This window comes from Pyrgilauda ruficollis, unplaced genomic scaffold (genome assembly GCF_017590135.1).
Source record: "Pyrgilauda ruficollis isolate IOZ18807 unplaced genomic scaffold, ASM1759013v1 scaffold60, whole genome shotgun sequence".
In the NCBI taxonomy this organism is placed as follows: Eukaryota; Metazoa; Chordata; class Aves; order Passeriformes; family Passeridae; genus Pyrgilauda; species Pyrgilauda ruficollis.
In genome coordinates, this window is record NW_024527711.1 from 2,733,651 (window position 1) to 2,758,691 (window position 25,041).

The 25,041-nt window shown below is 38.6% G+C and overlaps 2 protein-coding genes across 5 annotated transcripts in view; both read right to left on the reverse strand.

The window, feature by feature from the left end:
• Positions 1–193: 193 nt before the first annotated feature.
• Positions 194–1,230, reverse strand: CCDC89 (coiled-coil domain containing 89). Its single transcript, XM_041483673.1, is given in 2 exon segments — positions 194–240; positions 243–1,230. Coding segments are annotated over 2 exon segments (1,035 nt in total).
• Positions 1,231–4,803: 3,573 nt separating this feature from the next.
• Positions 4,804–25,041, reverse strand: part of SYTL2 (synaptotagmin like 2) — a 54,123-nt gene continuing 33,885 nt past the window's right edge. The window contains exons 7-20 of one of the 4 annotated variants that reach the window (XM_041483677.1): positions 23,801–24,676; positions 23,039–23,110; positions 17,359–17,460; positions 16,349–16,402; positions 14,782–14,829; positions 13,621–13,715; positions 12,095–12,214; positions 10,933–11,102; positions 10,226–10,328; positions 9,640–9,810; positions 9,208–9,286; positions 8,215–8,314; positions 7,263–7,468; positions 4,804–6,101 (exon numbers count right to left, since the gene is read on the reverse strand). In XM_041483677.1, coding sequence (XP_041339611.1) covers positions 5,956–6,101; positions 7,263–7,468; positions 8,215–8,314; positions 9,208–9,286; positions 9,640–9,810; positions 10,226–10,328; positions 10,933–11,102; positions 12,095–12,214; positions 13,621–13,715; positions 14,782–14,829; positions 16,349–16,402; positions 17,359–17,460; positions 23,039–23,110; positions 23,801–24,676 — 2,342 coding nt within the window. In that variant the 3' untranslated portion in view covers positions 4,804–5,955. Of the gene's footprint in view, positions 6,102–7,262; positions 7,469–8,214; positions 8,315–9,207; positions 9,287–9,639; positions 9,811–10,225; positions 10,329–10,932; positions 11,103–12,094; positions 12,215–13,620; positions 13,716–14,781; positions 14,830–16,348; positions 16,403–17,358; positions 17,461–21,421; positions 23,111–23,800; positions 24,677–25,041 lie in introns of all 4 variants that reach the window. The other 3 variants (XM_041483674.1, XM_041483675.1, XM_041483676.1) reach the window with 3 other exon arrangements.

The window sequence follows — 25,041 nt, forward strand, 5'->3', positions numbered from 1 at the left end:
TTTAAGAGTGTAGTGATTTACTTTCAGAAAGGCGTAATGACAAAAGGGCTGCAGAACTGTCAGTGGAAGAGGGTTTAAGCTGGTGAGGACAGTATAAAGAAACCAGAGGATGGTCCCATGGAGAGGAACAAAATTCAGGGGTTTGTTACCACAGAGGCACCTGTTGAGAGGAGAACAGAGAAAAAAAATGCAGTTATGCAACAAAGTGACGGAGTTTGACATTCAGAGCTCTCTCTTTAGTAGTAAATCCATACTGTGCTTTCTGTAAGCATTGAACTGCAGCAGGAGTTCACTGTACGCCAGTTTGCTGTGTTCTAGCTGTCCTTGGAGCTCTTGAACCTTCAGCTCTTTGTCTACTGCTGCTGCCTCCTTCTTGAGGCACCTTCCTGCTCCCTGCATGCCTTCCTCCACAGTCTCTAGCTTCTCCTCCAGCTTCTCAATCTCCCGCTCCTTATCTTGCAGAGCTTTGCTGCTCTCCATGGCCAGGTTCAGTAGCTGCTCTTTCTCTTCATGTGCCCTTTCCAGCTTGGCCTGAAGCTCACTGCCCTGAGCCCTCTGCTGACTCTCTGCCTGCTCAGCCCTTGCTGCAGCTTGTTGGTGCTTCTCCTATAGGAGTTGCAGCTGCTTCTTCAGTGAATCCACTTCCTGGGCATAGGCATCTGCTTGTTGGCTCTGAGCTTCCAGCAGCTCCTTCTCTCGCTCCTGGGCTCTGTGCCTCTCAGAAGCATATTTCTCCTGCAAGGAGCATAACTGCTGTGAGAGCTTCCTGGCCTGGGCTGCCAGCTGGAGCACTTCAGCTTCCTTCTCCCTCACAGCCTGGCTGAAGAGTGCTTCCCTGTCCTGCCACAGGCACTTGTTCTCCTCCCACAGCTGCATGTGCTTTTTTTTGTGTTCATTTTTGAAATGGATCATCTTTTCATGGTTTTTGACCAGATCCATGAAGCACCCCACCAAATACTGAATACCCTGGGTCTGGGTTTTAATTTTCACAGCATCCTCTCCCCTCAGCTTCTCCAGCTCCATGTTGAGCTGCTCCAGGTATCTGCAGCATTTGTCTGTGTCATTCACTTTCCTCTTCAGTATAGAGACAAGATGATGATGCTGTTCTAGGTGTGAAAGCAGTAGCACCTCCTCACTCTGCTCCTTAGAGCTCTCACGGAGTTCCTCCAAGCTTTTTGTCAGATCTTCCACATCTTTGCCTGACTCTAGATCACCTGTGGGATTGGCCATACCTGCTCCTGTCTCCTAAGGCATGGAGCACCTATCTTATGCAAAGACAAGATAAAATTTTATAGTGGCTGGTTCTGTTAGTGGCACTCAGCATAATTAAACAGCACCCAGTTGTTGTGTGGCCAACACTGCTGCCATAAGCTGGTGGTGTTTCTCTGGAAGTCCAGAGAAACTGATGTGGGGGAACAGGACCTCCCAAAACCAATGTCAGCCAGCCTGCCGCCCTCCCCCTCCTCTGGTTCAGAGTCAGGCACACTGAGACTCAAGGATGCCAGACTCTATGAGCAAAAGCAAAGAGTGTGGGCTTAGTATTTATGCAAACCTATTCATTTGCTGATGACTAGCTTAGCTAATTATTCCTTCTCGAGGCACTGCTGTTGTAGCTACAAGAACTGCTATTATATTTAGGTAAAAAGCCTGTAAGTGATAAAGCTGTAAATAACTCCTTATGCAATCCTTTTCTTCTGCCTTTATTTTCTCCTACAGCTCTGTATTGTAACTGCAAATAAAACACAGAGGGTTACGTCAAACTTTTAATTGATTTACAATATCTCTATGATAGTACATTGCTAGTTAAAAATAACTGAATAGCCTTATCCTGTTCTTAGAGATTTATGAATCAAGTAAAAGATCTATACAATCTTAATAAATAGTGAATGCTCTGTGATACAAAGCCTCTGTGCCTGGAGAAACAGTTCCTCAACTGAGTTTTCACACTGATCTGCTGGATTAATTTAGACATGTGATTTTAAAAATCTGTTTCTTCATTTAAAAATAAGGAAAATGTTTATATTGCATATGCACCAAAATTATTATTGGTGCTGAATCACACAACATGCTATCGAGACATTTGAAAAGTTAGCCTACAACTCATCTACAAGTTTTGCATTTGGACACAGACCTGAAACAGCACATGAAACAGCACACTGATAATCAGGTTTTGTGAATTCCTGAGCTTTGACTAGAGGTAAAGATAGGATGTGGGAAGGAGCCAGCTTAAAGGATGAAAGATAATATACAACAAAAATGAATAAACACCTGTGAAACACAAAGAATTTCACAGCTGTGTAGTGGTGACTTCAGTACAGACACTAGCTCTGCCTCCACCATCCTGCACCCTCTCACTGCTGTTGCTACCTTGGATCCTTTGCAAAAAATGGAGGAGAGGGGGAAGGACTGAAAGGTTTAGGCCATTCAGTGGAAATACAATGAAGAGCAGGGTTTAAGGAGAGAAAACTATTTTCTTACCAGGTATTTCCTTCCTGATGTCTGTTTGTTGTCTCTCCTATTGTGAGGTTCTGTTTCCATAGAGGTAAGATGCTGAATCCAGTCACTCCAGAGCTCATGACCTCATCCAGGCTGCTTGGAGCCAGGCCAGTCCCACCAGGGTGGCTGAAAGAGCTGGCAGTGTTTCTTAGCAAACAAATATTGCTGACACTCTCAAAAGCACCCAGATTTGGAAAGGAAAGAGAATTTCCACAAGCTTGAAGAACTCCTCGTTCTCAGCTTACATCCTGCACATGCCAGAATCAGAATAGCAGGCTCTGACCTCAGAACACACTGAAGGTCCATGGAAAGTAAAGACAGACCTTGCCCTGAACAGCTTGCAACTTTATTTAGCAGCTAATAAAAATCTGGCCAACAGGATAGGGAAGGGAAAAATAAATCCAACTGGAAGAAAAAAGTCAGTGCAGGTTTGGCTGAATCCTCTGGAAAGGGATAAAAAGGAGAAAGAAGAGAGTGCTGTGGGTTGCAGACATGAAGCACACTAGAGAAGGAAGGCACAGGACAGGTTTCAAAATGGGTGAAACCAAAGCAATGAGAGTTGCTGCACCAACTCAGGTTTGCAGTCTTACTTGCAGCAATGGGAGGTTTCTGAACACAGAGCACAAAAGGAGAGCTAGGACTTTGAAGCCTGGTTTATAGCAAATGAAAACAGTGTAATTTAGAAGATATACACACATGTGTATATATGCATATACGCACATATGTGCTAAAAAGAAAAATAAATCATGGCCTAAATAAAGATGAACTTGTAACATGAAGGAGAAGAGGAAGGAACTTGTGTGTTTCTCTAGACAAGAATGAATATACATAAAGATATTTTAGAAGTGTGGCTGCTTTGATTCTTAATTCCAGTTCACCTTTATGACAAAGCATAGCTATTAATTTATCAAACTGCCCTTTAATGAGTAGCGAATTATGCACCTTTAAAATTTTGGTTATGGATGACTAAAGGCTTTCCCTTTGCCTTGAGAACAAAGTAAGCAGTTTCTTGAAACTTTTTGTCTCAATCAAGTTCCCAACTCACATTTCTCTATCAGCATATTATCATACTGCTGAAGTTAGGGAGTCTGTACACAATGAAAAGAAAGGTATTGAATACTGGGGAGGAAGTTTTGTACTTAAGGGACAGGTTTTGTTCTTTGCCTCAGTTTCTTGGTTAACCTAGATGCGTACATAGTATCCCTATGTCATTAGTTAATCAAAGTAGTTAATTACAAGTGCAACATGCAAGTAAATCTTCCATTCAAGTTCAGGTAGCTTTTCAAAATTTGAGGATTGGTCTATTAGTAAGGTGATAGGCAGAGTCTTTTGAGATACCAGAAAAATTCTGTGTCAGTCTCTAGGAGGACTAAAAGAACAGCAAGACACAGAATGTCTTCTACTTGATCAGAAGACAAGGAGACTGTCACTGTGACAAACTCAACATTTTATTTTGGTAGCAGTGAAGCTTAGGTATAAAAAATTTGTAGAGTATAGAAGACAGCAGATTACATGACACTTGTGGCCCACTATTGAGCAGCCCCTCAATAGTGAATTCTGAGTCAGTTGCTGACTTTGAGGGTCCTGCAAATTTGGAGGCAAGACCCAGGCAAGCCCTGCAAATGTGGAGCCTTAAGACCCCATCTCTACAATTGAACCTAAAGCTGATTTGTAATACAAAGCTGAAGCAATATATTTGAGCTTCACAGGAGATAAAACTGCAACAGAACCAATAATTCTGTAAAACTGTAGGTCATGTTCACAGCAACCTATGTTTTCAGATGCAAAATTTATTCATATAGGGAGCAAATACAAATAAGTTAGGTGCCTCTTTCAGAATAACCATCCTTTCTGTAGTGACTCTTCAAGAATGTAGAATCAAAGTAGCAGCTGTACCACTTTGGTAAAAAATCATTGTTCTGAAGTGTCGTGTGCACACAAAAAGTGTTTTGTATATGTCTGGCAGAGTGGAAGCTGTAGCAGTTACCAATCTCATACAAAACACCTGAAGCAGGAAAATATCAAAGACTGGCAAACTGCTTTTGACACTTTTAAACTCCACAGACTGCCTGGCTGATGAGAGAGATAGTGGGTTCCCTGGAAGGCTGAAGAGCCTCTTTCCTTTTTTTCCATTCATAGTGTATAATAAATACCAAGTAACATTTAAATTTCTGTTATTAAATCAAGCAATTGCATTAGAGCTGTGAAGAGCTCCCTTCTCCCCTCTACTCTAACTTTAGTGAAAGATTTCACCAGCTTTTAGACTTAGCTGGAGTAAATAACTGTGCATTTATTTTCAAAAATGTTTTCTGTCTGCATTTTGTTATATTGCATGCTGAATGGCTAACATAAACCACTGGAATTTAATAAAAACTGAATTCCTATTTAGTTTAAATAGGCTGCATTTATTAAAAAAAAAGGAAACAAAAGGAATATATTTTGTATTTCACGTATTTATCTACCAGTAGCATGCATTTCTACAAGTTAAAAACTCCAGTCTTATTTCCTATGCCTCAAAACTAAGCAAAGCCCACCACAGTCCTCCCAGTCTCCTAACGGCGGCACTGAAGCACAGGTAAGTTCACTTCTTGCAAAAAAACCCAAACTAATGGATACAGGTACAAACAAGTGCACTTTGGAGGATAAATACCCAACATCCTTGCCATCACTAAAACTGGCACATTTAGATCCTTTGGAGTAGCACTGGAATAAAAAAAGTTTCACCTTCACATCTTCAGCACTTAAGACTAAGTATTTTATGCTAGCAAGATGATTAACACATGTATAAAGCAAACCTTTTATAACCCTGATTTTTTACAGTACATTGGAACTAATTCCTCTTCACCTTGTAGAATAGGACGTCAACAGTGACACTTCATGACATGCTTCTTTCATTGGGGAAGTAACTTTCATGTCCTAGAAATGTACTATTACAACTAGAGGAGCTTTCAAAAATCTAAATTCTTCATGCCCATGTTCCATGCTGGTGAGATCTAACATGGCATAATGAGGATACAAATACATACCAATGAACTTTAACACTAATGTTGCTGTCTTACCAGTAAGACTTCAAGAACAATCCAAGCAATGTACAGAAACAGTTGACTTGCTCTTATATTTCTGCTGGTTATTGGGATAATTTAAGGGATCAGAAATGTTTCAGTTAGACAACATAGTAATCCAGGTATCACAGCTACCTCTAACACTGATTTCTGTAAGCACCTTCTTTCTTGAAGTTGTTTTCAGTGAATAAGAAATTTAAAAATCCCTACAATTTACATAACGATCAGCAAGCAGATGTTTGAAATACAAAGTGGCATTTGACAGCACAAAACCAGAACAGTAACAGAGCAGAAACTGTCAAAAAAGCTACTAATGTGTTCCTTTTCCAAGTTCCACCCCCATGCTTTCAACTTAATTCCCAAGGTTTCTTTTTGATACTAACAAATAAAATCCACCTTATTTTGTCAATTTTGCCACCATAAGCATCCTGAGAGGTAGTGTATCTTCTATCCACGTGTTTGGAGAGTTCATCATCTTCTCCCAAAGGGCAGTTTCTTCTGAAGTAGAATCCATCCAATCTACTGTAGTTCCATAGCTTTTGCCTAGGAAAATGTCAGTTTTAAGAGAAAAATTACTTAATCTGCTGCAGAGTTAAGCACAGACAATCAAATTTGCCTGCTCTAAAATGGTTACACCTCCTCAAGTAGCTGATGTAGTGCTTTTGAAACCCAGTTCCACATTTTTGCTCTTGAGTATTATGTCAAATTCAATTAACAACTGTTTCACACAAATTTTGTCTACATTTTGGCTCTTGAGCAATTATGTCAAATTCAATTAACAACTGTTTCACACAAATTTTGTCATCTTTGTCCAGATTTTTTCCTTTTGTATCCTTGGTCTTTTTGTCACAATCCCAAGGAAAAAGATGCCAATTGCCCATACATCTGAGAAGGTTTAACAATAAAACAGAGTACTGATTTTGTACTGAAATGCAACCTTGGGTACTTAAAATTGAAATTAATATTTATTATTCTAATTTGTAATTTAGGTTATTCTGGTGAGCCATGCAAGAAATTAATTTGTGAAAAGTAGCTTGTACGTTGCATTTCTTGATAAGACTCCAAGCACATCCTCCTCTCAGATCAGAGAGCAGAATAAAAGTGACAAATAGAAGAATTGTATGCTTTTCCTGTTGCTATATCTGCACATCATATATTGCCCTTACGCTAAAGACTTGTTTCATTTATAATTTTCCTATTCAAATATCTTCCAATCTTATCCTACATTCCTGTTCTATCCTTTTTCTGTTGCTGTATCTGCACATCATATATTGCCCTTATGCTAAAGATTTGTTTGCATTTATAATTTTTCCTATTCAGTATCTTCCAATCTTATCCTACATTCCTGTTCTATCCTTTTATTTCCACCCACTGCTGTCTTTACACTATTTTTTTTTTTGCATGAGTAAGTTTGCAAGACGTTATCAGATTTCAGGTGCAGGAATACCATATTCTTGTACTTTAAGCAGTACCAGATACAATGTATGGCCAAAGGTTTGTTTCTAATATTTCTCCTGGCCAGTCATCCTAACCCTCCTAACACGACTATTATTTACATTTCAGGATCTGTTTTGAAGAATAGGTACGTTACTAAATGAAACTGTTCAAGAGAAAAGAAAGACTGAAAGAGAAGAAATGGAAAAGGGAAAAAAAAAGGAAAGACTACTCTGTAAATTAAGTATTAATGTGGTGATTGTCCAGTACCTGTTCCAAGGCCTATCCGGAGGCCTCCCAGAAAGTGGTTTGCTAGTTTGTTGTGATCCCAGACTGTGAGTTCTATGCAGGCTTCTTTCAAATCTTCTGGTCTAAAGCCATCATAGACCATGGTGTGGTTGAACACCGGGTTTGTAGTTTTTGAAACTGTCCTTGTTTTCTGGCGACTTTTTCTGCTGGTGTCTGGAAGAATGGTACTTCAGAGAGAAAAAGCACTGTCAGTTTGCACTTGCACAGCACAGCCTGTGTTAAACATACTGAAAAGGCAAAAGCTTCTGATTAACTTTGTTTTGCATGTTAAAATAGAACTGAAGACACAGTGCTTTACAGAGATGGAGTGATGTCATAGTCTCACAGTCCCTTGCAGGAAATACCGGCAGCAGGTATCCACCCTTGTGCTTCAGAGGATGGAAGGGCAAGCAGGTTGGGAAGAGGCACAAGTGAGTTTATTTGCTGTGTTATCACTGATGACACTGAAACATTTTGTTGCTGCCAGAGATTTCCCCAACCATCTTGTTATTCTTGTCTCCACATTTTTAGTCTGTGTGTGGAAAGGAAGGGGGAAGAAATCCAACTATACATTCACACTGTTACACTATTTCACTCTTCTGTCTCCTCCCAAAATTTGCTAAGCTAAACCATGTTTTGCACAAACATGTTTTGCTTAAATGTGAATAAAAGCCAGAACACTTTGACTAGTCCTTCCACCAAGTGACTGAGAGACAAAACCAAAGTGTAATAATGACACAGTAAGTTTTACTTGGTGGTACATAGCATCTGGAACCTGTAAACTATGCAGGACAATATGCACTACAATAAAGGAGAATCAGAAAGCAATTCAGTGTTCTTTTAATATGAATGTAGAAAAAGAAGATACAACTGGAAAGCACAATGGCAGCATTATTAGGCCACCATGTTTGATGACTTCAACCACAATTCTTACCATTTAATAAAAGAGTTGAGCCTATTGCCTCTCAGAAGAGGGAGGTTGTGGCATTCCTTCACCCAGATGTGGACCTCACCAGTAGATAGAGTCTTCTTTCCTGTAGAAAACAAAATAAAACAAAACATCTGCTTAAGCAGATAGCTTTTAAAGGTATTTTGTCTGATGCAGCAGTTCTTGCCCATTTGCAGAGGTGATATTCAGCCTGCATTTGTTATCTCACATCTTAATTCAACATTGCTCTCTGTACTCTGGAAGTTGAAATCTTCATCCCATCAAAGTACTGCAAGATCACATCATGTCTGCACTCCTACAACGACTTTTCTTCTGTTACAGCTAAGGAAATACATGCCACTGGTCTTCTCTTCCCAAGACTCCTAGATAAACAGATCAGCTTGTCATCACTTTATGTGATGTTAGCATTTATTGTTGCTTGTACTTTCAAATAAGCTCTTTTATGTTCTTAATATATTTGGCTCTTACTGACTGTCTGTCTGGATTAAAGACCTGACCTGGCTTCACTCTCAGATTGGTCCACTATCTGCTGCCAGACAAGATTAAACCAAACTGATCAGACTTCTATAAATTTCTGCTTTCTAAATACTTGCTGCTACTTCCTACACCTAGTATTGCTTGAAATTCAGTGTGTTGTCATTGCTTAGCACATCACAGCATCTGCCTGATTTATAATCCCTAAAATTATTGAGAAAACAATTTTGTTACACGTAGATATTGCATTACAAATCTTAGATTATGAGAATGAGGCAATTTCTTCATCAGTAACATTAAAAACAACAAAAGATCTCAAAATGGTCTTTGGGGTTCTAAACTGTATTCAAAATCAGAGTGACTTACTCCTCTAGGAAGAAAACAGAAGCTGTCTGAAGTGAATGACAAACATTAAGTGAGGACATTTTCTTTTTAATTTAAAAAAAAAAAAAAGGACAGAAACACCAAAGGCTTGACAAGCCTAAGCAAAGCAGCAATGCTTACCTCCAATTGGATGTGGGACATACTGGAGGGCTAGTTTCATCTCCCCTCTGTTTTCTAGATTAAGTGTTATTGCTGAAGTCTGAAATGAAAAAAAATGAAACCAAACATCTGAATTTAAAATGGTGCTGCACTTGCTCCACATCCTCAGCAGGTTTATTCCATATTTGGTTAACAAGTGCTTTCAGATATTGGTTGCAGCAATATAACAATGAGAAATATTTTGAAATTCCTATTCCTTAGACTGTGAGAAAGCTTATCCTACTGTAATAGCTAGCTAGACTACAAGACATCTCAGAACTGTATTTCTGTTTACCAGTGTATAAGTATTTGTGATTATAATCAGCACAAAACCCACAGAACACACAAGAACAAGCCTAAATAACAATTTGGTTTTGTACTTGCACAGCAGAAAATGCAATACAGCCAACTTACCCTTGGCTTGAGAGGAAACCAGTTGATCTGCTTATTGGATGGATCATTCCAGTCCCAAGCTCCTAAATCCAACTCCACTTCACCAAGGAAGCTATTCCTACCAAAGGTATCATTGTGCCAGACAGAGATATTGAGGCTTTGATTCTTTAGGAGCTCCTTCTCAATTTTATACTGCCAGGAAGAAGTAAGAAAAAAAAGAATTAAAACAAGATGAATTTTACCAATGCTGTGTCAGAAAGCAACATGGTTAGAAAAAAAGTGTCTTTTACTTGTCCATAACTGCCCACTTCTGCATTTCAGAAAGTAAACAGATACAATAAAACCCAACTATTTCCTTTTTATTTCTAACAGCTTAAGCTCATACATGGCTTGTGTTTGTTTACAAGAAGTATAAAACCACCAGTGTTCTCAGTGCTGGATCCAGAGACCACTGCAGAGTTAACCTATTAATGGAAGCACACAGCCAGCTCTGCAGAGCAATCTCTCTCATGCTCATGTCCCTTTTGAGTGCAATGTGCCCAAAAGCTGAGGTTCCTCACACATCACACATACAGTATATTATATCTAGTAATAGTTTGATAAATACCCGCAGTATTTCATTGTAGACTGGATTAAAAGTTTTCTTTTTGATAGATGTCTTCCGTTTGCCCAGTCTGTATTTCTCTGGAAGCAGGTAGGTCTTTACATACCTAAAATTTAGACAGGATTGTTAGAAGAGTGAAAAAATCCCCAAAAACCTAAAAAATCCAGACCCTCTCCAACTTCATCTTCCAAAATACACAAGTAGTTGCTCATAAAGAAAAGAAATCCACTTGAGTAGGCATTCAGCTTGCATATTTAAGAATTACAACAGCAGTGATGATGTATAAAATCATCACTTTCTTATAATATCCTTCTCCAGGGAAAAATCTGTTGAAATGTCTCCTCAGCACATGAAAATACAGAATATATACCTGTGGCAGGGCCAAATGTCATATTTATAGGTTCTAATCCTACTGAAAACATATCAAAGTGGTATTTACCATCTGAAAAGTGTATTTCAAAAGATAATTTAATATTCTTAAAAGTTTTAATTTCCTATGTTAATACATATACACACACCAATTTATGAGGGCAATTCTATACTCAATCAAAGCAAAAAAAAAAAAACTCACAAAGCACATTGCAGCCTCTTCATCTACTTCTTGGGAGCTTTACTCTAGCAGGTTAGAGAGACTGGAAAACCCCAGCAGTTTTCATTTCCACATTAAAAGAAAAACTTCCATAGAAAATAAATGCATTCTTTGTACTTACGGGTCTGAACGCTGTCGCTTAATATCTGCCACTGCCAGGTCTTTACACTGGCAAATAAAGATGTGGAGCTCGTTCAGCTGCTCCACATAATCAATGGCAAACTGAATGTTCCCCTTCACATCCACATTGCCAAAGTCTGCACTGTAGATGCTCATTAGGCTGCCACTCACCTGCAGTGTACAAGAGGAGAAATATTTTCCAGACATTGCATTTCACCAGGTACTTCAGGATCAGGGAAGTTGTGCTCAGGATTCAGACAGTAAAGGAATCAACTGCAACTCTTTAGATAAAATGTAATGGACACTATTATACAAGCTTCTCAGCAAGCAGATTAATGAAAGAAAGATATTGGAAATCAAAGGTGTTTGGCCAGAATTCATACCAAAAAAAAAATTGAATGGGTTTACTGCATTGAGATAGAAGAAATTAAATTATAGGATGCTGTAGATATGAAGATTGCCTGTGTGCAGATCCTTGAAATATTATTTCTACATCTCCTCAGCTCATCTTCTTTGCAGCAAGCAGAGCCTAAGAGTTTAGACAACAGACCTTCTTAAAATACTAACAAAAAGTTTAAGAGATAAAGTCTATATGGCTGAATTATGTACATAAATATGTAACTAAATAAACCACTGAAAATTAAATACTAAATACAGAGAAGAAGAAAGATGTGTCTGTATATATATATTTTTCATCTCAATATCCTTCCCCAAAATTCTGTTTTTCTTACTCAAAGTCCACATAAACCAATGACTTTTGGTTAGCTAGTTGATTCAACTACACACCTGATATACCAATATCTCCCACTTTGACTTATCTTTCTCCCCTTTCTCCCTTTCTAAATGTTTGTTCTTTGCGAATTGTTCCTCATTTTCAGCTACAAATGTAAGCTCTGAGGGTAAAATCCATATCTTTGTTCAGAGCCCTGAACAAGCTCCAATATATTACTAGGGAAAAAAAATTGAAATCTATTTAATTTTACTTTACTTGCTTCAGGCAATTCCATGCAAGGAACTATGTTATGTTCATATAACAGAAATGGAAAGAAGGAGACAGAGATGACAAGGGAAGAAAGATACAATGAATGAGAAAAGAGCCAAAACAATATTGGAGAAATTAGCAAAAGAAAAGTGCCTTTAAAATAATGCTTTGGTTTACATACAGAGGATAAGGAGGCCATGCCAGAAGAGCTGCTAAGATTGGTTAGAGAGCTGGGACTCTTCTTGATTCTGCCAAAGGAATAACTGCTTTCTGATGTTGTATCTGTCTCTCTGTCATCACTCTACAAAAACATCACAGAAAAAAAGTCTGTGTGTGTTCTTTATAGTCAGAAGGAAAATTATAAAACAAACAAACAAACAGAATTTTAATGCAGGTTGAGACTCAGTGGACGTCTGAATTTAAATTCCCTTGTAGTGCAACATGAATAATATTTCTAGAATTAGGTCATGCATTTAAAGTTGAAAGGGAGTTTTTCTGATGAACACCCTACACTGATAATTTTTTTAAGCAGCAATGCAACTAGATTTGGGGGTTTGTTTGTATGTTTTAGATCTCAAGTAGCAAAGAAAAATTACAAAATTAAGTTTATTGGGACAATTTAACTCAACTTCTCTGTGTCACTGTCTTATGCATAGCCTATGCAATTGTTAATGCTCAGTTCCTTTAGCAGTCCTTTCTGTTATATAGTAAATGCTGTCAGCTCTGTGCCTCTCTCTAAAGGGCAGCTGGCCAGTAGGCAACATTCAGAGAACAGCACTGGATACAGTGAATGGTTTTTGCAAAGTCTTTCTGGCAAGAGGGAAGCAGGGCTTTGCTTTTCCACGAGGGAATTGCAGCTTTTGTTTCCTTGGTCATTATCAGGTTATGTACTCACAACCCCATTCTTTCTCAGTATTACTTCTGTACTAAAGAATTGATTCCCCTTCCCACATGTGTCTTCCTACTCAAGCTGTTACAGTCAACTTCATCTTCCTGTTGTATTCCACCTAGGAACAATTTACAAGGTCTCCCCGCTCCTTCAAACAGTTCTGAACTGATGTCATAGATCTTCTCATAACAGATACAAGATTAGTAAACAACAGTTTCCACGCATATTAAGAAAATAGTTATTTATATAAATAAACATTTAGCATATAAAGACCTTTTCAATTTGCTTATAAAATCTAGTTATGTCTATTCTGTTAAGTAAAAGCAGACCAGGATTTTTTCTCTGTTCAGATGGTTTAGATAAGATACTGATGATAGGTTTAGATAAGATACTAGGAAGAAGTTTTTCATTGCAAGGGTGGTGAGGCACTGGCACTGGTTCCCCAGAGAAGCTGTGGCTGTCCTCACCCCTGGAAGTGTTCAAGGCCAGGTTGGAAGGAGCCCTGAGCAACCTAGTCTAGTGAAATGCATCCCTGCCCATGGCAGGGGGGTTGGAACTGGACAGTCTTTTAAGGTCCTTTCCAAACCAAACCATTCTGTAATTCTTCTGATAGAGAATCATAGACATCATAGGCATGACAGTTCAAACTTCAATGTCATTTTAGGAGATTAGAATATGGCCTCAGAGCTTATTCCAAGGTTCACACCATAATGATGATAACAACAATAATCAAGCATGGCATGTTGTTGGGAGTTCTGAAATTTTACTTGCAGAGTTAATGGTATCTATAACAATAACATTTCAGAGATGGAGCTTACCTCTTCCTGTAAGAATGATGGTACCGACTTGCTCAGTCCCTTGAGTTTTTCAGGGTTGGAAAATGGTTTATCAGGCTGTGAAGTCACTGTGGAAACTGAAAAGCAGTAATTCAAAAGGCTTCAAAAACAAGTTTGTACATCAGAACAGTGAGATTCCATAACAGGACACAGAAGCAAACCACTTTGGATGAAATCCATGCACATGCACAACCACCTTGGATGCAAGGGGCTTTTTCCCCCCATAGGACTCAGAGAAGCTGTAATTAGGAAGAATAATCTACTTTGGCATTGTCTGTAACAGTGACCAACAAACTTTGACAGGACCAGAAATGTTGCTTGATATGAGGTAGGTTGGGCACTACAAGCAAATTCTGATCAAAAGTGATGAAGAAAACATTGCAGATTACCTTCTAGATTTTCCTCCTAGAACAAGAATAAGCACACTTGTACACTAACAATATCATCACTGACATTAGAATTATCATCATATTCTTAGTAAGAAGCCAAACTTTGTTCTAGTTTACTCAGTCTATTTAACTGCAATAGGCAAATTTCCGTAAATCAAGCAAATTCTAGATCTGGCCAAGGAAGTTGCCAGTATTCCTACTTAATTATAAGATGCATATCTTATTAATGATGCACTTTTTTGTACTCTCTTCCACACTTGCATACCTCTACTGCAGCTCACTTCTGTGCTCTTTCACTGTACAAAACCTAATTGCACAAGCTAGACTTGCAAAAATCCAGTTTGCAGTAAGCTCATGATCCTCAGAATTTTTCATGCTCTAGCCCCACTTATATTTAATAATATACAAATATGAATTGGATAACATTGTGAGATGCATCAATGTGATGTGACAGAAAATTATATGGCAACAAACAGCTACCTACAGAAGCACATCTTTATTGCATAAAATGAAACACTGTACACACTTGGGATTGTTTGCAAGGTGAGTGAAACTTTTGCAAAGCTTTTGATGTCAAAACTCAACCAATGCTTAACAGATCAGTTATTGTTAGTATGCAATCAGATGCAGTACTTAGAGCAAGTATCTAGCCCAGATGTGTAACTTGTTAAATGAAAAAGTATTGTTAGTGTATTAGTTCAGCTGTCAGAGGAAAAGCCTCTCCAGTATCTGCTGGAAGAATCCTATTACTCACTTTCTGATGCATTTTCAGTCCTCTCTTGATGCTGATCAGGTTTCGGACCTGCTCAGTGCAGTATTAGCAGTCATTCAGCAGCACAGTTTTGAAAGGTTATAAATAACATCAATATACTTTATATGTGGGATTTTTCTGGTTTTTTGGTGGTTTGGGGTTTTTTTACTTCCCCAGACCACATGAACATTGTGGGTTTTTTCCTTCCAATAGTTAGTAGTGGCTTAGATATTAGGCCTGTGTGGGCATTAGGTCTTTTTGATTTTGGTGCATTATGGAGCCTTTCTGCTTATGCAAACATAAATTCAGACTTAGGGACACAGCTCAGTGGTGAATTTGCCCATGCTGGGTTAAAGGTTGCATTTGATGATCCTAAAGGTTTTCTCCAACTTAAACAATTCTATGATTCTGTGTCTGTGTTTTGCATTGCTGTTCTCCTTTGAGGAGCTGGATCATGAGAAAAATGAGTGTAATATAAGTGTACAAGCTAAAAAAATCAGTCTTTTTGCTGTTCCAAAAGAACTTTTCAAGAGAACTTGCCTTATTCTGCCTGTACAGCCATCAATTTGCTCTGTGTCATTTTTCATAACTTCAGTCTTAACAAATTAAACTCAAATTCCCTCTGCTCTTTTCAGATTAGTCTGTAAACATTCACACTGAATGCCAAAACAGGCTTTCAGTAGGGGTCTCCAGGTGAAAGCAGAGTGCAGGATGGTGCTTAAGTCTTGTTACTTTACTGGGTATTGTAGATATTCTAATATGCTATGATTATCCTATTGCTACTATGGGCCACTGGCATGCACAATGCTTTAAAGCATCTAAACCATGAAATAAAAAATACAACTGCACACAACTGTTCTTTTAAAACTGTAGTGCTCCAATGCAGTAAATAAAGAATTGTGTGCTATATTCCACTATATTCAATATTATTTGATAGTTTTCAATTCTGTTTATTTTGACACATTGTCGGAGCAGGTTTGCTTTTTATTTTTCTTAGATTTGGAATTTCTAAGGGTATATAGAAAAAATTAACTGCAAGGCATCTATAATTCACTAATGGACTGATGATATCAGCAGTGGCTGATCTAGAAGTTCATCTATTGCTTACAATAATGGTACTTTATAGGACTAAGGCAGGGATATTAAGAGAGGTTCCTTTCCAATTGAGGTATTCTGAAAGGTGTCTTGCACTAGCAAAAGTCATCTTGGATCTTACAATGCAATGGATAAACAGAAAAATTGAATATTTACTGAGGCAAATTTCTTTCAACTGAGCTTGTGTTCAAAGCTCCCTATGATTTCAGTAGCTCATAGGCTGAATGACTGAAGGCCAAAAGAATACACTGGTAAGTGGCACAGTTTCTACAGATACAGGAGGACACAAATAGATTCCTTAAGAATAAACACCACAGAATTCTACAAAAGCTTTCCAGCCATGCTGAGGTTAACCAAATCTAAAACCACAACATAACTCTTGGTTAAAAAAAAAAAAAAAAAAAAAAAAATTCACTAGCAAACAGAGGCCATTGAAAAAGCAACAAACTTCCATGCAGAAACAAATTATATTTACCATCTTCAGCACTAAGAACTAATTCTTCCTTTGGTTTATTTATTTTTTCTTTATCTGTTCAGGAAAAATAGCACAGTTAGAAACGTCGTTATTCAGTATAAAATGGATGGCAGTGATATTAACAAAATAAAGAGTAATGAGGACCTAAACCACAGACAAACCAGCAGAGCCATGGGAAGGGTTAAATTCAAGAGGCTTTTACTTGACATTCTACCTCAAAGCCTACATCCAAGCAGGGGTCTCATGGTGACATAGTTTCTATCAGCATATTGTTGCAACAATGTTAGTGCACACTTAAAACCTAGAAACTGGTTAGAAGCAAGCAGTAGCCTAAGTAGTATTAGAAGAACAACTTGCTAATATCTTTAAAAATTCTACATTTCCATGCTTCAGTTCACAAATGTAAGTTCAGTCTGTGTCTTCCCCATTAGACATGAGATAAGCATGAAAGCACTCAGGGCAGGGTGAAGTGAGACAGGAATAATAATTTTTAAAAAACCAAGGAATCCAAGGTGGATACTGAGGGAAGCTGGGAATTCATTTTACGTATAATATTATCTCACTGTATTGTCTTAAAGTGAGGTTGATATATTTACTGCTAGAATACACAGGTGAACCATTATTAACCTGAGTTTTCATGCTTTCACTGTCTACTTATTTGACCCAAGCCAGCAACCAGGAGGCAATGACAGTAGCTGCTCATTACTGGTTTGGGTAATTGCCAATACTTTCACAATTGAAAAACTATCCAGGAAACAGTTAATCACTGCTCAACACAGTGCACTCCTGGAAGATGTCTGCTTCACAGACCAGCCTTGTTCCAAAATTAACACCAAGAACTGAAAATTAAACCATATGAGAAAAGAATAACCTCCAAAGTATAACCTCCATACAGCTTATTGAGAAACAAAAACAAAGCCACGACATGGCAGGGGTGTATGGAAGACCAGCATGAACACATTTAAGCCAAACTGGGGACCATGGCAGATACACACAAGCTTTGTGCTCACTTGAGGTGGCTGATGGAATGTCCTCTAGACTTTTGGAAGGCTTTTTCCTATCTGCACTCCTTTTCAAAGCCATCAAAACAGGGTTTAATTCTTCTTCAGAACCTGTTACGAGACAAAGCACATGAACACTGCACACACAGGCAGGACACATTAAGCAAGTCAATGAAGAACCAACCATAGGCTTCTCATTAGAATCTATTTTCACAGTTAGCAAAGATAATGAACATTCAATTAAAATAAAAGATAAATCCAAAATAAAATAAACATCAAATTTTAAGCGTCCATTTGTTCTCTCTAAACACCCCCAGTCATCAGGGGAGACAGACAAGTCTGACAAGTGATTTGACAGACAAGTGATTTGCCTTGTGTAGCTATAGGTCTATCTTTACTGACTAATAACAGCATTTGGGGCAATTATTGCACTCAATTGGTTAAGATTAATATAGGATAAACTCAGATTGCAGCCATTTTGTAACCATCTTCTCAGGAATCAGCACAAAAGAAAATTTTCCTTTTCTCCCTTGGTGCAAATTTTTCTGTTGTAGTCTTTCCACAATGAATGTAATTTTGTTTCAATGCTTGAGTAACCAAAAAACCCCAACAAAAAACAAAACCAAACAAAACCAACTGAGCAAAACTACAAAAAAACCGAACACCAATTCCCCACACACACCTCCAAAAAAAAGCACCAATAAACAAACAAAACAAAGAAACCCCACAAAAAACGAGGTGTGTGGATGTATTTGGAATCCTGAAGTTATGCAATTGTCTCCAAAAGCAGAATCAAGACAGCTCTTTCAGAAATCTTTCAGACTTTCCCTCTGCCCTATCTCACTTTCCTCTCCCTCCACCAACCAATCACAGTGATGCTGCCTGTAATTATGGGTGAAACAAAATTACATCTGATTTTTCCTCACTTATCTTGAGTTTTCACTGACTCTCTCTGGAAAACCACTTTCCAAACAGGCTTGGATGTAAGTTGGCAGGCCCTGGGAACTTCATGTATTTCTCAGATTCTCCAGGAGAAGAAAATATTCCCAGTTTCTCAGTACGAGACTAAAAAGGTTAAATTATCTCCTCTACCTTAAGGTCTTTGATGACTATCGTACACTACACATTAACTAGAACTGCCATTCAACCAAATAATGTGAATCCTAATAAATGGACACTTCATTTATATGGCCATTTTCATTTATATGGCCATTTTTCTGTGCAACAGGCAGCAATGCTAAATGAAATAGCAAAGTATTGGTATTATCCATATATCCAGATATTCCACTGATAAGCATTTATCTTCAGAGACTAGCCAGTCAAACTAAAGAATGAAACCAGTGAGCCACCAATATTTTTTCTTCTTTTAATCCAGTATATTTGAAGGTATTACTAGATTGAGTGTTACAAATGTATTAATTTCAAGGCAATGTCACATGGGACAAGAAAAGTGTAAATCACAAAGACTAAGTGGATTAATGCTGCTAAACTATCCTTACCAAAAAAGGCTTACCCAAATGTAGTGTCTGTTAAACACTTTCCAATCAAACAGCCTAATTAGTTCTTCCCACCCCTCCCAAGAAAATATCTAAATTTCTCAATTAAGAAAGTATCACATAGACTTTCAATTAATATATTTCAAGCTGGATACAAAAAAAATTATTGGAGCCATGTTTAACTCAGCACCATGAATTTCAGAAATCAGATAGCTCACGAGCTGAACTTCCTGTTCCAGAGCGGGAATCAGAGTTTTCATCTGAAAACTTGGATCCCAAATTTAAATTGTTGCCTTCCTCTTCATTGTTATCATCATGGTGAGACATTAGGCAGAACTGAGCTTCTTCTGGCTGGAGAGAGCTGCTCTCATCTTTAAGTGGTGTACTTGTTCTTCTGAAATTCACGAGTGCTTGAAATTCTGAATTCTGTTCAGAAGCCTCCAAGAATGTGCTTTCATTCATCCCTTTAGCATTTATCTCAAATGGTTTGACTGCAACCATATTCGTCTTGCCTTCCAAGGGATGAAGATCAACTGGAACCATGTTTCTCTCTCGTATTTTATTAATAGCTCCCTCTCTTTCAAGACCAGAAGCTTCAGTTTCACTTACTGCAAGATCCTTAACTGAGGCTTTGACATATTTTTCTGGAGCTCCCTCTTTAAGAACTGTCTTCATTTGTGTGTCATAGCTACATAGGGCATTGTATGGCTGTGACCTTGTCATGAATAGAGTCTCTTTTTCTGAGGATAATGTATGATCCTCAAATTCTTCTTGCTGATATAAATCTTTGGAGATTGGACATGAAGCTGCAGATGCTTCTTGAAGTAGTTTTTCTAAAGAGCGACTGAATTCACCAAATTTTGCGATATTTGAAACAGAAGTTTTTTCTATTGTTTCTTGTATTTCTTGAGGGTGATCTCTGTCTCGTTGATATGGAACATATATACTTACACTAGTCTGTATTTTATCATGGATTTTCTTATCCATATTTTCCAGCACAGAAGCTGGTGTTTCAGAGACCTCTTTGGGTGGATTCTGAAAATTAACATCAGACCCTCTACATTCAGTGTTGGACAGTGTGGATCTTTCTGTGGTCTCACCAGCTCCCTGCACCAGCTCTCCATTATGCTCATGGGCTGTGCTCATAGCTTTTACCTCAGCAGTCCCCTGTACTGTACTGTCAGCACATTTCAGCTTAGAAGAGGGTGTTTCAGAGGCCTCCTTCAGCATCCTCTCTAAAGCAGAACTCAAGCCACTGGCCCTGGATGGGGCAACAGACTTTTCTATATTCTCACTGATTTCCTGAGGTATCTCTCCACCATGCTCATAGGTTGTGCTTTTAGCTTCCGCTTCCAGAGTTCTCTGTACTGTGCTGTTAGCACATTTTGGTTTAGGAGGGGGTGTTCCAGAGGCCTCCTTCAGTAGCTTCTCTAGACCAGAACTCAAGCCACTGTCTGAAGACGGGGTAACAGGCTTTTCTATTATCTCATGGATTTCCTCAGGCAGCTCCTCACCACACTCGTAAGTTGTGCTTTTACCTCTCACCTCAGCAGTTCTCTGTGCTGCACTGTCAGCACGTTTGGGTTTAGGAGGGGGTGCTTCAGAGGCCTCCTTCAGCAGCCTCTCTAAAGCAGAACTCAAGCCACTGGCCCTGGATGGGGCAACAGACCTTTCTACAGTCTCACTGATTTCCTGCAGCACCTCTTCACCATGCTCATAAGTTATGCCTTTATCTTGCACCTCAGCAGTTCTCTGGGCTGTGCTGTCAGCACGTTTGGGTTTAGGAGGTGGTGTTTCAGCGGCCTCCTTCAGAAGCTTCTCTAAAGCAGAACTCAAGTCACTGGCCTTGGATGGGGCAACAGACCTTTCTACAGTCTCACTGATTTCCTGCAGCACCTCTTCACCATGTTCATACCTTGTCCTTTTCACTTGCTTCTCAGCAGTCCCCCATGCTGTGCTGTCAGCATGTTTGGGTTTAGGAGGTGGTGCTTCAGAAGCCTCCTTCAGCAGCTTCTGTAGAGCAGAACTCAAGCTATTGACCTTGGATCCAGCTACAGACTTCTCTATGAGCTCATGGACCTCTTCAGGCTGACCAGTAGCTTCTTGGTGTGCTGATTCTACACTGAAGTTAGTTTGTGATACACTATTTGAGTCATTGTATGTTTTCTTTCCCACCCTTCTGTATTCAGAAGGTTGAGATACATGAGTTTGTGTGAGAAGGTTCTCCAAACCAGCTTGAGGCCTCTGAGAGCCCTCAAGAGTATCATCCTTGTCTGCTGCCTGATATTGTAGATACAAAGGTTTGAATTCCCTGAACAGTTTTCTGAGACTTTTTCTGTTCTCATGCTGATCTGTTGATGACACATTCACTTGTCCTGTACTTTTGCCTATTTTTTGTCCTTGATCATCAACAGAAATATCATGATGGTCGTCCCCTGTTCTGTCAAAGACCTTGCACTGATTTGACTCAAAATGTGTCCCTTTTAAAATGTTTTCTTTTAGGTTTAAGCTACATGACATCTCAGAGGCTTCCTTTTCTAGCTTCTTTAGACATGATTTAAATATAGCAAGCTCACCTGCAGGTAGAACAACTTTATCCACAGTCGCTGCAACTTCCTCTTTATCCAAAGGAGTAGTCTTGTTTCCCCCTTTTTCTATAGGTAAATATAGTTTATCACCTACTACTGTCTCTTTTAAAGTATCTTTACCACCAGGTGACTGGAGCTGCAAGGATACATTATGATATTTTGATGAAACAATGTTTTTTTCTGTACATTCTCTAACTTCTTGCTCTGGAAAATCTATCTTTTCCTGAGATTTTGGGATAACTGGTTGTCTGTCCAGCTGAAGAAAGTCTGTATTTTTTGTGTGTGTCACATTCAGACCTTTTAGGATAGGAGATCCTAAAGACTTTTTGCATACCTCAGAATCTAGTTTTGTTGGTTTTTCTCTCTCAGATATTTGGGTTTGTTGTTGAATCAACCCTTGCTTGCTCACATTATCTCTGCCTTTTTTATCTTCCTTTGATTTTCTTTCATAGGTTATTGATCTAGTATTATTTGGCAAAGAATCATCTTCCCTGTCAATGCTACTTTGGAATTTAACTCCAGTATCCCAGAAGTTTCTCAGACTCTGGAAGTGTGAAGGATCTAAAATTTGATTCTTGGACTTTTCATTCATCTTTTCTTTCAAAGACAAAACCTGGAAGCTGGGCTTCTGTTGGGAAGAAGCTGCAACTTTCCCTTTAAGAGTTTTCTTCTCATCTTCATCTTTGCTTTTTGAGGAAGCTGAAGTGACACCAGCTCTGGGATGCAAGTTACTGGCTTTTGGAAGTTCATCAGATTGAAGTGTCCCTTCTGGCTTTCCAAATGCATGGCTTGGTCCTGATTCAAAAGAATGGTAACTTTTGTTTCTTGAAGCCCTGCTTGCACAACTTACTTCAGGACTTCTCAATGTATTCTTGCTCGGATTGTGCAATGCCTTGGGAAGATACACTGCAGATCTCTTTAGCTGGTCACTTTCACTGAGACCTGTTAATGCATGGCCACCTGAAACATCAGCATTGATACTAACTTCTTTCTCTCCATGACTGGGGATAGTTTTATCCCTTTCCCAGAATGCTCTGATCTCCCTTATTCTTCTTTTTTCTTGTATTGCCTTCTCTGATTCAAATTTCTGAGCTGGAAGCTTGTGCCCTTGATGGTCCAAGAGATTTGATTTTTTATTTTGTTGTTTGATTTCTTGACCATGTTCTTTTTCTTCAACTCTCATACAATCAAATTCAGTCAGCAATTTATCATTTTGCTTCTCATTTGCTTCCCCTGTCTTAGGCTTCACTCTCTCCTTTATCAGCTGTATGTTTTCTGAAGTAAAGGATGTAGATGAAATTCTGCTCTGTTGTTTAATCTTTCCAAATGGTGTCTCTTCTGTATCTTCTGTTTTTCCATGCACACCAGGCCCACTGTGCTTTGTAGGAAGAACTGCTGTTCTCATTGACACATCCACTGCCTCTCTGGGCGCCCTGCCTTGGGACTTTGTTGATACATCTTCCTCATCTTCAGTACTAGAACTTCTTTTAAACCAGTCTAAAACTTTAGACACAGATTCATCGTCCTCTTTCATGAGTTCATCAGCATGCTTGCCAGGCTTGAAAATGGTTTTAGCATCTCTCTCCTCAACAAGATCAGGCTTACCTTGTTGAAGACTTGTAGAATGGGTATTGGACACCTCATGTCCTTCTGTTTCAGCAGAAAGTTGATGTCCATCTACAATGTAAACAAACTTATCAGAGTTATGAATCAGATACATGACTAAAAATGTTTGGTCTACCTAGAAAATTCTCAATTTTTTTTAACTGTTAGTGGAGAAAAGAGTTTTCTGTCCTCCTGATTTTGGAAAGAACCATACCATGGACAATGGAATGAAGAAAATTCCTGCTCTGAGACATCCTACTGGAATCATTGCTTTTGAGGGTACAAGCCAAGAAGATGAGTTAACCCCATTCTTGAAGGAAATGCCTTCATTGAAGGGAGGCTGAGTGTGACACCCACACAGAGGGTGGACAATACAGCATATTTGTGTTTAGTTACATATGCAAATCCCTAAGTCACATCTGAATTATTCCCAAGGACAACTGACAGCACTACACTAAAATATCATCCATAACAGATTCCTATACTGGTTCTGATAAGATTACCAATAGGAGATCATAAAAGTGTTAAAAAAATTGATTATTTAATTCTGCAGTAGGACATTCATGTAGCAGCACATTCCTACAACTTTTGTTTCCCAGTTGTTAATTGTTAGCTACAAGTGATCCACATTAATGAATATGTGTTATATCCTATTTCATTCAATTCACTTCTATTAGACTCTTACCAGTAAAGTTTCTGTGTGACTCTGATTCCGTATTATATCCTATTTCATTCAATTCTTCACTTCTATTAGACTCTTACCAGTAAAGTTTCTGTGTGACTCTGATTCATGGCTCAAGATCTGGTTGGATTTTTTTTCATGTGTCTCATCAACACTCCGTTCATTATTGTGATTTGATAGGATATTTCTGGAGGTCTTCTGTGGAGTTTCATGTTTCTTGGGAGTAACTGTATCTGTCTGGAAGCTTTCACTAAGTGGGAAGTCTGATCTGTTACTGTCATGAGGGCTGGATGCAGATGTGTCTTCTTGTAAGCCATCTATTGTGTTCATTTTTAAAGTTGATGAATAGGTTCCCAAAGGCTTTGCAACAGAAATTTGCTTATCCCCAAGTGAATCTGATTGAACAGCATAATTTTCACTATTCTTTTTTTTGTCAAGTTTTAAGATATCATGCTCTCCTTTTTCTTTACCATGGTGTAGCTGTGGGCTTTGCAGAGGTTTTCCTTTACCTGAGCTAGATGAAAACCTCACTTGTTTCAGTTTTTCCAGTGAATTTTGTGTGGAGTTTTCTGCTTCTTCTATAAAAGAGTTCTTCTCACCTTCTCCTTCAAAAATAGTTGCAGTTGCAAGACCATTCTTTTTCTGAATATCTAACGTCTGACTGACCCGAACTTCTGAGTCAGTGGAACTTGAGCTTGAGCTGCGCTTCAGAATGCCCCTGGGTGGGGTACCAATGCCATTAACCCTCTCGGTCTGCTTGGTTGGTTTGGGAACAAGGTCTTCTCTTTGAGAATCTGCTGCTTTGTGAATTAGTTTCCTAGCTTTTGGGACAGGACGCTTAGCTAGCTCCTTCTGTGGTTCATCAGTAAATTCTGTGGAAGGCTTCTCAGGTTTATCTGTTTCATCATTTGGTAAGTTTGATTTAGGTGGGCTGTCTTCTGGGAGTGACCAAATTTCTGTAAGACATAGAAGAGTTCATGAGTTTATGTGACATTTGCCAGTATAAACATAACGATACTACAGTGCAGATCTAAAATGCAGTGATTATACTAGTTTATTAAAAGCCACTGCAGCAAAAACACAGTCAGTAATTTTACAGAGGTGTTGATTTCATTTTTATGTAATAGAAATTTTTAGCAAATTAAAAGCTTGCAGTTATTGCTTATTTTATAAACATCAACTATTTGATGATACCCAAATAGAGCACACCAAGTTTATTATCAGCGTTATTCCTGCAAGGGACAAAGTTTGCAGAGAATGGCAGCTTTTGAATACACATACACCTCTTCAGTGTCAGAATGTAAACAACAACCTACAAAAA